The sequence below is a fragment of the Erithacus rubecula genome, assembly GCF_903797595.1.
Source record: "Erithacus rubecula genome assembly, chromosome: 2".
Taxonomy (NCBI): domain Eukaryota; kingdom Metazoa; phylum Chordata; class Aves; order Passeriformes; family Muscicapidae; genus Erithacus; species Erithacus rubecula.
The window spans coordinates 78,240,598-78,255,748 of record NC_136685.1 but is presented as its reverse complement, the minus strand read 5'-3'; the positions used below and the strand labels follow the sequence as shown (position 1 = coordinate 78,255,748).

Genomic DNA, 15,151 nt, shown 5'->3' with positions numbered 1-15,151 from the left:
CTCAGGGGCACGGCGCAGGGTAGGCGTGCCCGGGTCGGGTCCCCAGAGCCCGACGATGCCAGAGCAGCGCTCTCGGGCCGCCCGGACCCCTCTCCAGGAGGCGGCTGGGAGGAGGCAGGGCGAGCACCCAGAGGCCGAGCGGCCCCGGGCCGCCATTGCCGCCCGCGCTGCCGCGCGGCGCGCCGGGAGCTGTAGTCGCGGCCGTGCCGCTCCGCTCGGGCGCTGGGGGCGGGCTGGAGCGGCTCCATTTTGCGCCCGTCGGCGGGGCTGCCCGGCCGTCCCGCGGCCCGGCGCCAGGCAGGGCGCGGCCCGCCCCGGCGCCTCTCCCTTCCCTCCTCCTCCCTTCACTCCTCCCCGCCCGCCACCGGCACCGCTGCCGCCGCCGCCGGGGTGGGGCCCGCGCCCGCTGCCCCCCGCTGCCGGCCGCGGGCTGAGCGCGTCTCCCGGGGGCGCGGCCCCGTCCCTCCGCGGCGGCGGCTCCATGGTGCCCGCCGCCCCCCGCCGCCCCGCAGCAACAGGCAGGACGAGGAGGAAGCGGCCCCCGGGGGTCCGCACCGCCCCGCCGCCGGCCTGAGCGGCGCCGCCGCCGCAGCGGGAGCGAGCGAGCGAGCGGGCGGGGGGCGCCCGCGGGCCGCCGGCGATGGCGAACCAGCTGGTGATCCTGAACGTCTACGACATGGTGAGCCACCGGCACGGCTCTGGGCGGGGGTCCGGCCCCCTCCCGCAGGGCGGCGGCGGGAGTGTCCTGCCCTGCGGGGGCAGGGCGGCTGGGAAACTTTGCCTGCCCTTCCCGTGCCTGTCCCCGCGGGAGCTGGAGCCGTGGGCGGCTGAGCGGGAGGAATAACCAACGCGGGAGCGGAGGGGAGGGCGAGGGCGGTGATTTGGGAGGTCTGACGATTTCTACAGCCCCTCTGTGACCTGCGACGAAAGTTTGCCGGGCCGGGTCTTCCAGTGACAGGTGGATCCCCTCCCTGTGGCGGGGGAAACTTTCTTTCCCTGCTGTGAGCGCCCCTGGGCTGTGCTGCTCCCTCTGCTACTGCCCCAAAGCTCAGCGGCGGGGGGCCCTGCCTTCCTGCTCGCCAAAACCAGAAAAGGCTCCGGTTTTCCAGGAGGATGGTAGTTCGGGATAACCTCTGTCTCTGCAAGGATAAGAGCTTTCTAGCACGGTGTCTGTAAGAAGATTTTTCTAGACCATAATTTTTGTTACAGTTTTGTTATGGCTGAGACCTGGTAGAAATAAAATAATTGCTCCAGCTTGATTTGCAGCCTATGAGCTCACCTTCCCTCCCTCCTGGATAATCTTTATGTGGCACCTACAGCAACTGTGGTATTGTCTTATGTTCAGCTGCTCAAATGCCATGGTAACAAATGAGGTGTAAGTACCTGCATGGAACAGGAGGTTTGGATAAGTAATAAGAAAATATTATCCGTTAATGCGTTCCAATCTGGAAATTAGAACGAGTGGCAGTAGTTCTCTGACCAAGTTTTGAGCCTACTGATAAAGGACAGTAAGATGGAGAACTGGCTTCAGGTGACACTGGTTGTGTTGCTAGCTTATTTTGGATAGGCTTTCCTACTACCACCATTTTAAAGTGAACCTTGGTTGTTTTGAAGGGCTAAAGGTATATAGTGTAGTGTCAGTGGCTGTTGGAAGTGACAAAATGCTGCTTGTTTTGCTTGGAAACAGTCACATTCAAATGCTAAAATGTTTCAACAGCAATCAATAGAAAGCTTTCTGGCTTGAAATCAAATATATTTACAATATCATAGTAACTAACCTTAATTTTGTTGTTATTTTGTTTCAGTCTGGAACTTACCTTAGAAATCCATGTCCTGTTATGGGAGATTTTTAGCCCAATCCTGTGTTTGAACTCCCTCTCCAGTGAATATAGCCTGTTACCTGGACTTTGGTTTCCTTCATTATAGACAGAGAGGAGACTGGAGATAGGAGCAGTCTGTTCACTGTGATTTTCTGAGAGATGGGAGGAAAAAAGAAAGGGTCTTTGCTCACCTGGTGAGCTCATATGTGATGCTAATATGAGAAAAAGTCACAGTGTGCCTTCTTTATACTTGGCTTGAGGAGGAAAGGATGCCCTGTCACATGCATATGACTTCTCTGGACTACAGGGTGAATATGTATATTGGGGAATCTCTTTAGCATAAAAATGATGGTTTTACATAAATTAACTATAAATATTTGTAGAGAGAAAGAAGTAGGACTTTGGTTTCGGTGACTCTTACATAATAATATCTTTGAAGTCTAGGCTTGACGCACTTCTGACTCACCAAAATGGAAGACCCACTGTTCTCACAAAGACTTGCTTAATTGTGCAAAGTGGGCCCAGTTCACAGGCAGGCTGTGAGACCTTAACAGAATGGACTGACTCCTGTGTAAATGCCTGCCTATAAAGTAGTGCCATGGCCTCTGAGAACCTTCATTCTCACTATGATGGTAGCACTGGTGGGGTGTGACTTCAGCATACTGTTTCTTTTTCTCTTGGGATAGTCTACTCTTTCGTTCACATCACCCTCTCTTTTTCCTCTAGAGCTGAATTTCTGTGATCAGTTTTACTCCAGCAATCCTAGGAAGGCTGGCAGTCAACATGAGGGAAGTGAGGAAAAAAAGCGACAGGAAGGGTGTGCTCCTAAAAGCTGGTGTCATATTTTGCCTAAGGACACATTAGGGACTGTTGGTTGTCCTGTTGCCATTACTGGGGCTCTGCCTCCGTGGACAATTCACAGTCTCTGAAGCCACCGTCTGTGCAAGGAGCTTCCTCTGGAAAAGAAGCAGCCAGGCACATTTACTTGCAGATGTTTGATTACATGTAGGGAAAACTTTAATGGTTGAAGCTGCACATCACCACAGATTATACATAGTATAAGATGAAACCACTAAGGAGAATATTTCTGTTTCCTGCTTTAGTCCTGTTTGTTGTTTTGTATCTACTTTATCTGACCATTAGAGAAACAGTTTTCCTTCAAACTGGTGAGAAAAACACCAGGTTTGTGTGATGTCTGAAAGATACCGCCAGTGTACATCCTTCATCAAACTCATCTGCTAAACCACATCTCAGTCCATTTGAAGCCAAAGCCTCACTTTCATGTTGCATAGCAGCTTTTACTGCTTGTACAACAGCCTGCTGAAATCAATGGTACTGCTTTATTTGGGGGCACTAGGAGTGGGTGGAAGACAGGAGTCTTCTGTAATAGCAGTTTTGAAGTTCTGTTTATTCACCAAACCACGCCAGCATGTATTTGCAACATTAGCAGCTCTTTGCTTCTGATGTTCCATGTCACTTGGAAATGGGTCTGGGATTTTTTTGTAGTTTAGGTTTGGGATTGGGTTTTCTGTTTCTCCTTTGGAACAAGAGACCATTGTCATTCACCTGGTTGACAGAACCAGTGTTACTGTAAGAACAAGCAGCTTTATTTTAACCTGAATGCAAACTGTGGCTTCATTTCCCAGGCAGCTGCTTAGGTATGCAGGGGAATACTTAGTGACCTTGCTACTGTTGGAACTCCTTACAGGACTGAGTTGGTTGCTTTTGGAGGATATACCCTTCTAATGTCCTTAGTGCTGACAAAGTAAAAATCTTTGATACAGCCAGAGTGTGAGGGGGATGCATGTGTTGTAGAAGAAAGTCGGCTTTCAAGTAGTGGTAACTTTATGGAGGGAGAGAAGCTTAAGGGCGTATTTATGTGGTAGAGTTCATGCCTTTGAACATCTTTTATGATCATTAAAAGGGTAGGGTGAAGGCTTTGATATATTGTGTTTTGAGAGCTGGAGTACTTTATAGCTTCATTTTAACTAACTGCTATTTTTAGGGGTCTCATTTTTTTGTGCCCAACTAGTAGTATCCTGTTTTTTCCCTTGTCAAATAAGGTGATAACAAGCTAAAGTATTAATGTAAATGAAAGCTCTGAAGATATTTTTGAAGCGCTGGGATTAGTGTTTTTCTTTCATTGTAGTGACATGACTTTGTTGTGCACATAGAAGACTACTTCTCCAGTATTTTCCTTATGATAGATTAAACCTGAAATCCTGTTTTACAAGACTGACATATTGCAAAATATTGGGGATATGGGATTGCACCATACTGTTATGGCAAAATCCATATCAAGACTAAAGGGAATCCAGTTTGTGTAATGGAAACAAGGATGTAGCATTTGGGATCAGTTTGGGCATGTTACTGGACCAGTGAGCTATACATATGTAATTTCATTTACAGTCTTTATTTTGTAAGTTGTATATAATCTTTTCAGCTGCAGCTAAATTCAGCACCCTTTGTTGCATCTGTCCTGCATTTCTTCCTTCAGTGAGATAAGGCATTTTGTTAAATGAGTAAATGGGACCAACCTTCCAATGGTTCATCCAGATTAAGTAATAATTAGATATAATTATTGTTCCTAGGGGGGAAGTAATTCTGCCTCGTTGAAATTCTTTTTTCTTCAATTAACCTATTCTGTTCTTACTGGAAATCTGAAGCAAAGTGCCAGCTTGCTTCAGGCACTTCTTCAAAGCTGCTAACTTTGGTTTTATTTGCCAGCAGTGCTCACTTTGTGCAGTGTAGCAAGCCCCAAGTGCTTAGGTGGCACCATTAAGCAGGAGCACTTGTTTGGATAGCAGTGGGCTGTGCTGAATGCCTTGTTGGATCAGCTTCCATCCCGCTCATCCACTTCTGTGCAGTCAATGAAAAGGCTTGGTGACTCACTTTTCTCTCTCCTCCCTATACTTTGTGTTTGGTTTCATGGGGTTGTGGGTTGGGAGTACTGTGGATACTTTTTTTCCTCGTTTTTTTCTGTCTAATAACCAACTAGGCTTTATTCTATCCCACTGCCTGTGGGCTATCTTGTGTAAGTTTTGTTCTATTTTCAGAGGGTAACCATAACCTTGCTTGGCATTAACAGATCCAATGGGTACATGATATGCTTGTTTGGAATTCAGCAGCCAGGTTCTGAGTTTTCTGGCCACAAGTGCCCAGGAAAGGGACAGACTAGAGTACCAGAGTGCCTGTTCTAGGTTAGGTTCATTTGGATCCACCTTCCCCTTAGGCAAATGTACTTTATTCCAGTGATGACAAATTGTACGTTGACTGTGCCCACAGTTTTGACTATAAATATAAACCTGAAACTATTTTGAAATGGTGAGCTGGTAAACTGTGGGATAGGAAGGGCTTCAGAACTGGAACACATTTATGTTGCAGTAGCTCTTCTGTTTTCTGGCCTTGATTTCCTCTCATGAGCAGAATCCATTATTTTATGCTCACAAACCTATTAAGATGAGTAGTCTTCACATCCTTCTCCTTTCTTGCCCTCTTTGTATTTTCCCTGTTCTCTGTCCTTCTATACAGAGTAAATTAATGCAGTGTATTTCTGGATGTAGTTTGTTCATACCAAATTGCTCTCTGCTCTTTTATGGGGGGTGGAAGGAAAGAACTGCTAAGCCCTTTAAATAGACTAATGTGATGATTTAGTGTAGTCATCCATACCCCCACTGGCTAACATAGCACTACACTGACAAAGCCAGAGATTAAAGCAAATTGGTAAAGTTTAGTCTTAAGCAGAATTTATCCATGGATCACAATTGAGCTTTAAATAAATATGAGGCACAAAATCTGCCTTCTCTTTATTCGTATTGACAAAATTTCCCACTGCTGGCTTGTCTGTTTGTAACCATTGGCATGACTTGCTCTTTTTGCCATTTAACTTGTTTTCATTTTTATTAATAGCTTGTCAACCTGAGGTTTAGTGTATCATTTTTATTGGGAGACAAAAAGCTTACATGCTGTAATGTTTGTGATGGCACTGTAAATTACACACAGACTCCAGCCAGCACATCTTCAAGTGTGACACCTGCAACCTTTTATGTTTTTATCATCAGTTGTGCTACCTCGTGGCTTTGCATCAGAAAACACTGATTATATCAACAGATTGTGTGAGGAAGATAGTTTCTTTTATTCTGCCTGCTTGCTAAACCAGTGTTAATTTACTGGGGGTTCTACCTCAGCCTGTATCCTGCCCTCCAGTTGACTTTTTGAAGTCTGCTTTGTAAAAGTTCACAGAGAAGCTCTGGGAAGAAAAAATCCTATTACTAGTGTAATTGACAAAATAATGTTTTTCTTTTATTTTCCTGAGGTTTTTCTTACTAGCCAGTTTCAGTTTTAAGGACACAACTGAGGCTTTTTATTTTTAGACTTTGTTTCAGGTTACTTCTCAAATTGTGTGTCACTTGAGATCTTTTCATACTTGGAGATTGATAGTTTGAGGGTGGTGATGAAGACAGGGAAAGAGTACTTTGAGGTTTTCCTTTTCCAGAGTTCTGCACCTTTGAGGTCTTGAGGGTAATAGTTAGCTTCTGGTAGACATTTGCTGCTGCACTTTCATAAAAGAAGAGAGAAAGCACTAAGGGAAGTTTCCTTTCTTTGCTATTTTTTCCCTTTGCTTAAAATTTTTCACTTCTGATTTCTTTGGAAATGCATCTGTTTTCTACTGACTACAATACAAGTGATATTTTGGAAACAAGTGTCAGACATATGCAAAGGACTTAAAACCTCATGTTTGGAGCCCTATGCATCTGCAGCCTGGAGAGAGCTTTTTATCTTGTATGGTGACCTCTAATTGAGTATTCAAAGACAAAATATAATAAGGTCATTTCAGTCCATCTCTGAGTGTGTCTTGTGCTTATCTGTTCATAAGTAGGTGTAGTTATTGCTATTAATGACAGTCAGTGTGTTTATCTCACATATAAATATAATATAAATCTGTACTGTAAACTAACTAGAGTTTTGGGGTATTTTTTTCTTTCTTTCCTTTCAGTATTGGATGAATGAGTATACTTCTTCCCTTGGAATTGGAGTGTTTCATTCAGGTATAGAGGTGTATGGCCGAGGTATGTACAAGAAAAGCATAACTTACTTTTTGTTTCCGTAATACAGCTATTTAAAAAGCATTTTTCAGGTAGTGAGAGGAGCCTAGCTCCTGAAACATCTTCATCTCTTTTTCTCATCTATTCTGCCTCTGGAAAAAAACAAAAAACCTTGGACACAAATAATCTGGTACTGATGTGCATACATTTATATAAAGCTGTTTAGCTATGAAAAAGTGTGCAACCTATTCAGCCAGGCATAGAAATCTTTATTTTAGGTTTGGAAATACTTTAAAAAACCTACATAAAACAAATGTGTGCTTTGTGTAAGCATGGTTGAATCCTTTCCTCAGTTTTTTGTCAGCACTTAGTGCAAGGAGGTAATTTTTAACAATAATCTGTTGCAGAGAGGCACCCAAAAGTGCATGATGCTCTGGAAAAAGTCTATTCCATTTTGGTAGGTTGATTTGTTTTAGAGACAGTTTCTTTCAAAGAAACATGTCTAATGCATGCTGTTCATAACAAGAGCCCTTGTGATAAATAACAGCAATGCTTTTCAATTTTGCTAAATAGCCTCCTGGTCTGATCAGGGCACTTTGAGCCTGCACTGCAGCCAGAAGGTGTTTCTGTGCTCGCCATAGCACGGGCTCACGTCTGAGGTGTTTCTGCCCAAAGTATAATGACACTCGGAGGCAATGGTGTTGCAGTTAAGGAAGAAAAATCTGTTGCAGTAGGGTTTTTTTGTTGGTTTTTCTTTGAGTATGTTGGGAGGTGCAGGGAAGGAGCAAAAGGCAAGCCATGCCCCCCCCCGAAGACCACACTGCCCAAAGTCATCCTAAACTATGTTTCAGCTGCTGTAATGATCATATTGTATCTATTTTTGCAAGTGTTACCAGAGCAACAAATTGACAAAATACAATGCTTATTGTTAAAACTTTTTTTAAAATTTGTTTTAATCTGACCCAGAAAGACCTGACTCTTAATAGTGCTCTGCCTGAAGCCCAGTTTTTGAGCTGTGCCAAATGCATGTGCCTCCCTTCCTGTTGGGATTATAGCAGCTTTCTCATACAGCAGGTCATGCCCCTGCTCGAACAATGACTTGCATTTTTCCAGGCACATCAACCCTTTTATTTATTAACCTGTTGTAAAAAAGATTACCCACAAAACCGAGTGCTAGACTTGGGTGATGTGCTAGGAGTTTTGAGGAAAGGAAGTGTGAAGTCATGCTTAAAGCTTTTTTATTGCACTCTGGGTGCGGCGTGCTCTGTTATCTTACAGACACAGACGGAAGCTGCAGCACACCACAATTCCTTCATGTAGTGTGAGTGCTTAAGCCAGCAGATGCTGTGTGCAGATCTGAGGTGCATGCACTGGTTTACTGTCTTGTTATAGTAAAGAATTTGACAATTGAACTCTTGCAAATCAAGACATTCAAGGAACCTATTAGGCCACTACTCACTACCACACTGAGGACTGTAGTGTATACTGAATGGAAGTGCCATCAGATCTCTGAAGATGCAGTGCTTTGAATCCCCAATTCAGACATATATAAGGGGAATTCTAAAGATAAGTATGTATAAAGATGTACAGTTTAACTTGTAAATGCTTCCTTATGCAATGAAAACAATATGTACTTACTGCTAAGTTATTCAAGTTAAACCTGTACACCGATGTCAGTTTTTGCTTAGGCTGAGTAGTAACTGACAAAACTATTAATTTCCAGCTCATTTCATTTGCTCCCCATGTAAATAACATGTCTGGTTGCTAGCTTTAGATCCTTGTGAAGTCACCTTCCAGTCAGTGAGCTAGGCTGTTTTTCACTGTCATCAGATGCTGGTTTTGTTAAATCTGAGCTTTCTCTTTCAGAATTTGCCTATGGTGGTCATCCATACCCTTTTTCTGGAATATTTGAGATTTCACCAGGAAATGCTTCTGAGCTAGGAGAAACATTTAAATTTAAGTAAGACAGATTACCTATTTTCTTGCTCTTTGAGAAAGTATATGAAAAATACAATTTGTTGCATTTATTTTTGAGGATAGATGTATTGAATTGTACAGGATTTCTGACTTTCTGAGAAATTAATGTGTTTGCGTAGAAATGTACAATGGACAGAGGTGATGAGGCAAGGAAGTGTCTATAGCAAAGAACTCTTTTTAGCATACCATTAAATTCCTAAAATGCATGCAAATTTTTTATTTTATTACTCATACAGCATAAGCAATGCAGTAACTTTTTCAAGGTGGGTAATCAGCAAGGAAACATCATCTCTTGTGATAAAGATGAAAGTGGTGCCATAAAATGGAATAGAAAGAGCCTTTTGTTATTCTTGGAGAACAGAAAGATTTTGCTACCCCATCCAAGAGTGGAGTGACTTTTGAGCAATGTGTGAATGGTAGTCCACCTATATCATGTGAACCTGATCACCTTCTACTCTCTTTCTCTTCTAGAGAGGCTGTGGTTCTAGGCAGTACTGACTTTATGGAAGATGATATAGAAAAAATAGTAGAAGAGCTTGGAAAGGAATTCAAAGGAAATGCTTATCACCTAATGCACAAAAACTGCAATCACTTTTCTTCAGCTTTATCTGAGGTAAACAAACATAAAGGTCTATAGAAAGGTGCTTCACAGGTGGCTACAGAGCATCATTTCCTTCTAGTACTTTGAAATGTTTGATTTATCTCTGCTGCCTTGGGCAAATGTTATAATTTTTCAAGTTGTATTTGTGCTTATGTCCAGAGCACCAGATTTTGCTGCTAAATATTGTTGTCATACATAGCTTGTGTTAGTGCAGAGGTGCATTCCGAAAGAGGTACCTAGTAAATAAAGTATTAACAAGATTTCAGTGTAATTTTAGTCATTTCAGGAATTGCTACTGAAGCTAGCAATGTTATAGATGTTATTTTTATCAGATTATTTGTATTTCCCCACAGAACCATCACACTGTCAATAATTTTCAAAGCTCTGACCTAGTGCTAAAGAATAGCAAAGGCATTAAAGTTACTCAGATAATGTTAATCTTCTGCTTGAGAGGCTTTTGTCAAGTTATTGCTCTGCCAGCACCTGTGTCCTGATGTAGATGATGTAGATACTTGAGTGGTCATGCAAAGAGTCTGACCAAGGAGTCACAGGGGCTTTGCTTTATACCCCTCACCTTTGTTGTTGTATAATCAGTTTTCCAATAGGATTGAATGCTGATCATTCACATGTGTATCCACACAAGGGAAAGGGTCAGGAACAAGTAACCCAGGACAAAGAGGGGAATGGAAACTTTGATTTTCATTGACAGCTGGTAATCTCTGCTTGCCAGAATTTATTTTAATGTTTCACTGAAACACTCCAAAACAAGGATGGTTATTTTTCCCATGTGAAATTTCATAGATTTTAATTGGCTTTTTTTCCAAAACAGTTAATGCATACTTAGTATATAGCCTATGTTTTATGTAGACTGATTTGCCAGTGGTAGTGGAAAATTTTATTGAGATGATGATTCATGTGCAATGCTGGTACAAGTAAGTAGGGTGAGACACAAAGCTGCAGTTGGTGTGAAATCTGGCCTATATGGCCAGGGTTTTGCCACACTCTTCAGCTACATGATCATATTGTTTCTGTTTTAGGTCTGTCCTATTTAGTGTTATAATTGGCTATAAAAGTGAGTATAATTGCAAGTTAAGTGCTGCTCAGTTACAGCAGAGTAATGTTTATGTTCTCCAGATTTGCACTGTAATACCAAAAGTGAATATGGAGATAGTAAAGTAAAGCAGCTCACTCCTTGAATAGTGACAACAAAATTATTTAATGACTGATGTGCAGTAAAGATAAGTACTTAATGCAACTTCATATATTTTTGAGGAGTTGAACCCAGCTGTGCATTGTATAGTTTCTCTTGTTGCAGTGAACCAAAGTGTGTGCTTGGCCTGTGTTGTAGGATAGTGATGTCTTGTGGAAGTCAGCAGAGGCCACCACAGTAAAGAGCCTCAGCTGTGTATGTAACTCCATACAACTGTGGTATTTCTGGCCATGTGATTTTGGGGTGCTTTTTTGTAAGAGTGGGTTTCCTTCTGCAATTTCTGTTTCTGAGGAATTAGCACTGAATAGAAAACATAGCTTAACTAATTTCTGTGCCTTTTATAGAAGTTATTCAAAAAGACTGAGGTGGTTTAGGCTTTTTTATTTTTTTTTTCCAATTTTCTTCTTCTAAGAAAATCATAGAACCCACCATGTGTCCACCTTTCACAATGGTGGAGTATAGGTGTCTTTGTGGGACTTGAAATGCTGCCTTTACTGATGGTGAAAGTTGTCATAGTGCAGCTAACTTGGGCACTTCTTGACTGGCATTTGTGATGTGTAAACTGTAGGGCTGCTGCAACTTTTGCTTTTTATTTACAGTACTGCAGCTTTGTTACTTCTGAACCCAGAAAACAAATTAACCCTTTCTTTTTCCTTCCCCCATAGATTCTCTGTGGAAAAGAGATTCCACGATGGGTGAATCGCCTTGCCTACTTCAGCTCTTGTATACCCTTCCTCCAGAGCTGCCTGCCAAAGGAGTGGCTAACTCCTGCAGCCCTCCAGTCTAGTGTTAGCCAGGAGCTACATGATGAGCTGGAGGAAGCTGAGGATGCAGCAGCATCAGCTTCCTTGGCAAGCTCAGCATCTGGGTCTAGAACTGGACGCCACACCAAATTATAAGTCCTCCTCCAAAGTAGCAAATGGTTTGAAATACTTCAGTTTGATCTCTTCAGCAATTGACTTCCTGACAGAACATGAGAGCCAACTCTAGAACGTTGTTTTTATATGCAAAAAAAAAAAAAAAAAAAGCTCTCATCAACCCCTGTTTCAGCTCAGGATTATTTATGTAGTGAAAGGAATTGCTGGGAGAAAAGGGAAGGATTTTGTGTGAAGCCACCCTTTTCATTTTCACCTGTTTGGTAGACCTGAGTTAACATCTTGCATAAAGCAGAACTTAAATTATTTGTTTACAGTATTGTGTACTGCTGTTTACAAGTCCTATAAGGACTCCTGCTACCATGGAAGAAGAAAGAATTTGAGTTTGATTTAACTGTTGGTATAAATCAAAATCAGTGGTATGATGCCCTGGATGAACTTTCCCCTTTGTTTTCAAGACTTAAGGCAGGAGAAGATTAAATTGAGGAATGCCAGAAACTGCTGAATACTGTTGATGTGAACAGGGTACTGTGCACTTAAAGTGGCTGATGTAAACAGGTAGATTCCAGGATGTAGGGAGACTGGTTTGGTCTAAAATCTGTTCCTAGAAGTATGACCTCTACATTAATGAAACTGTGGATTTTTGCACATATGAAGGGAAATTTCTATCTCATTGCAATGCACATCAATCCTTTTTTTTTTTTTTTCAGCCATGTAGTTTTCATCCTGTCTTGTATCTTTACTTGCAGTTTACTTCAGGATTTAAACATATGAATATCATCTTCTAGAAGCATCAACAAAATTTTTACTTCTTTGCTTTACTTGATTTCAGACTTGTATATATAAGTTAGTACTTGTATTCCTTTATTGTTTGTTTGATATAGTTTGGAATTTTGTAAAACAAGCCATTTATGGTTGGGGAATGGCCTTTGCTTCCTGCTGCTGATTTTGCTTCATTTGAGTTTGTAAACCTTTGTGTCCTTTTCTTTGAGCTACAAATTACTGCCCAGTTGTGCATATCCGCACAAGTGATAGAGAAATCCTAATTTATTTTCCCACAGTCTCTATCTGTGGCATTAACTTTCTTATCAGATGTAATGAAGAAAAACCTGAAAATTGCTTATGCACCTGTGTGTTTACACAGCAGAACCCACTAATCTGCACACATAATTATGTCTGAAGGTAAGAGATATTATTTTCTAAAACACAGAAGTATGTTTGCTGGTAGATTATAATTAGAGCTAAATTATAATTAGTGATCAGAATATATAATGGAATGCCTTATTCTTGTTGATTTACAAAGAGAATTAATTGTTCTTCCAATCATTAGTGTAAATTAGTGTGGTTCTATTGTGCACCTAAGGCTACAGTAGCACAAACGTGAGGGAGCTGAGCTTGAGTATTTTATAAGACTTGCTGCCTTAAACTAACAAAAACCATACCATCCCTAAACTGATCAGCTCACAAAGAAGTGTGCATTACTAGAAATACAAATTATTCTTATGAGCTTTATTTACTTTTGCTGGATTTAGTTTTCCTGTTGAATGAAATACCGACTCTGCAGTTTCTGCTGTTCAAAAGCAAAAACAAAGTCCTCTTGGGAGACAAAATGCTTCATGTTATGAATGCTCCTGGCCATGGATAGTGGTGCCATTAAGCCCTACGGGAAGGTGCAGTAGCTGTGTCATAGTAAGAATTCTTATGGTTGCCAGCTCCAACTTGTGTTAGAAACAAGTGGAAGTTTTTCTGCTGCCACCTGGGTTGAATCCTTCATCAGACAGACTTTAGGTTTTCACTTATCTTCTGTGATGCAGTGTAGTACAGAGACAGATATGCTCAGTTCTGGAGGGGAAAATCAAGTGACACTCTTTCTGGAAAGAGCAAGATAATAGTAAAAGTCTCCATAACTGTATTTTGGTACGTGTTTTAATAATCTCTTCTACCAAGTGGGAAGCGCTTAAGACTGGTGAGTCTGCCACTAACTTCATTCTCTCTTTGATCTCCAGAAGCTGGATATCTGACCCTCCCTGCTGAGTACTTCCCACTCTGAATTTGTTCTCCTTTCCTTCTTTTCCCTGTAGTGAAAATGAGTATGGTGGTCTCCAGTCAGCTCTCAAGCATGACAGAACTGAATCTCACACTACTCACAGCTCAGACAACAGGCTGCAGACAGGTGATTTTGTCTCTGCTGTGCAGCTGTGGTAGTAATGTGACTAAGGCTCTTGGCCAGGGCAGGTCCTTTATTTCAGCTCAGGGTTGAGGCCACTGATCTAGCAACGTACTGTAGCTTTTCCTAGGCTTTAGGAAAAAATAAATAGAATGACTTTTCATTGCTACCTTTTATGTACCAAAATCAGCTTTTTAGGCTTCTGATACATCCAGAGCGCTAGGTCACAAATCTCTACACCCTCATTAACACACACAATTACAGCATGTACAATGCAAGAACATGACAGATCACAGCACAGTTTTTATTTAGAAGTAAAACTAAGACTATTTTTTATAAAGCAGACTGGAAAGTTTGTAACAAAAACATTCATTTTATTGGTAGCTGTACAGGTGAAAATACTGTCTTGTGCTCCATAATGACTTTTTTTTGTTTGTTTTGAAACCATCCATTTGTAAATCCTGTGAGGAAACTGACACCTGAACCCTGAAGGTTGTTGGGTATTGTATCAAAGCGAGCAGTACTGTAACTTCAATCGTGTGCTGTCAGCTCAGCCTCTGCTGGATGCCTGCAACAAGTCACCCTGCCAGTGGTTACTCCAATTTGTTAGCAATAGAGCAAGTTACCTTTCACCAGCATTACTGCCAAGCAGGGATTACTTTAGTCTACTAATGACCACACTGTGCTAGGACTAGAACACTTCAAAATGCTGTGAGAAAGCTGGACACCTGTGGAATCTTTTCCATCAAAACGGGTAGAAAAATATCACCACTTCAGGGTTCTGCTCTGTTTACTTTCTCATTTTTGTTTAATTTTCTGTGAGATAGTACTTTTGATATGTATTACATTGTTTAACTCAGTCGTTTTATTTAAATGCCATTTTCTGTTCAGCAAGCCAAAAAAATCCAATGTACTGTCAGTAACTTCAGAGTGGCTTGGTAATAAAAAACATAGTTGCATTACTTTTGAAATTTGCAATGCAATTCTGATCACTATTGATAGATGATAATTTTCACTGTTGGAAGTTGGTTACAAGCTGAATATTCACTGATGCATTTTTTGTAAACTTGTATTCAAGTTTACTCTACTACATAGTATTTGTATAAAATTCAAAGAATTTTGACTTTTGTTACCTGTACATGGCAACAAGTTGTCTAGCATCTTAAACTTAAATCCATCAGTTTATTAAAAATACTTTTATAAAAAAAATGTTGGCTCTGTGTGTTACTCCCCTTGTACCTACAGCTCATTTTTGCAGTGCCTCCCAAGTTGATGTTTGGTTTTGAACAATGGTTTTGAAGGACAATAAGACTATCCAAGGGTTTCCTGTAGTTAAGCTTTAGGCTGTTAGGCTGACATAAGCATCAGGTGCTGTGGTTTGGTTTGATGCTGAGGCATCTTCCCCAAACATCCCAAGCTCTGGCACAGAGTTGGCAGCAGCCCTTGAGGACATGCT

The 15,151-nt window shown here is 41.5% G+C and overlaps 1 protein-coding gene across 1 annotated transcript; it reads left to right on the top strand.

The window, feature by feature from the left end:
- The first annotated feature begins 231 nt into the window (after nt 1-231).
- Nucleotides 232-14,898, top strand: DESI2 (desumoylating isopeptidase 2). The gene is made up of 5 exons (XM_079298775.1): nt 232-679; nt 6,817-6,889; nt 8,732-8,825; nt 9,314-9,455; nt 11,319-14,898. The coding sequence occupies exons 1-5, from the start codon at nt 641-643 to the stop codon at nt 11,550-11,552; spliced, it is 582 nt and encodes a 193-aa protein (XP_079154901.1). The 5' UTR covers nt 232-640; the 3' UTR covers nt 11,553-14,898.
- Nucleotides 14,899-15,151: the final 253 nt, after the last annotated feature.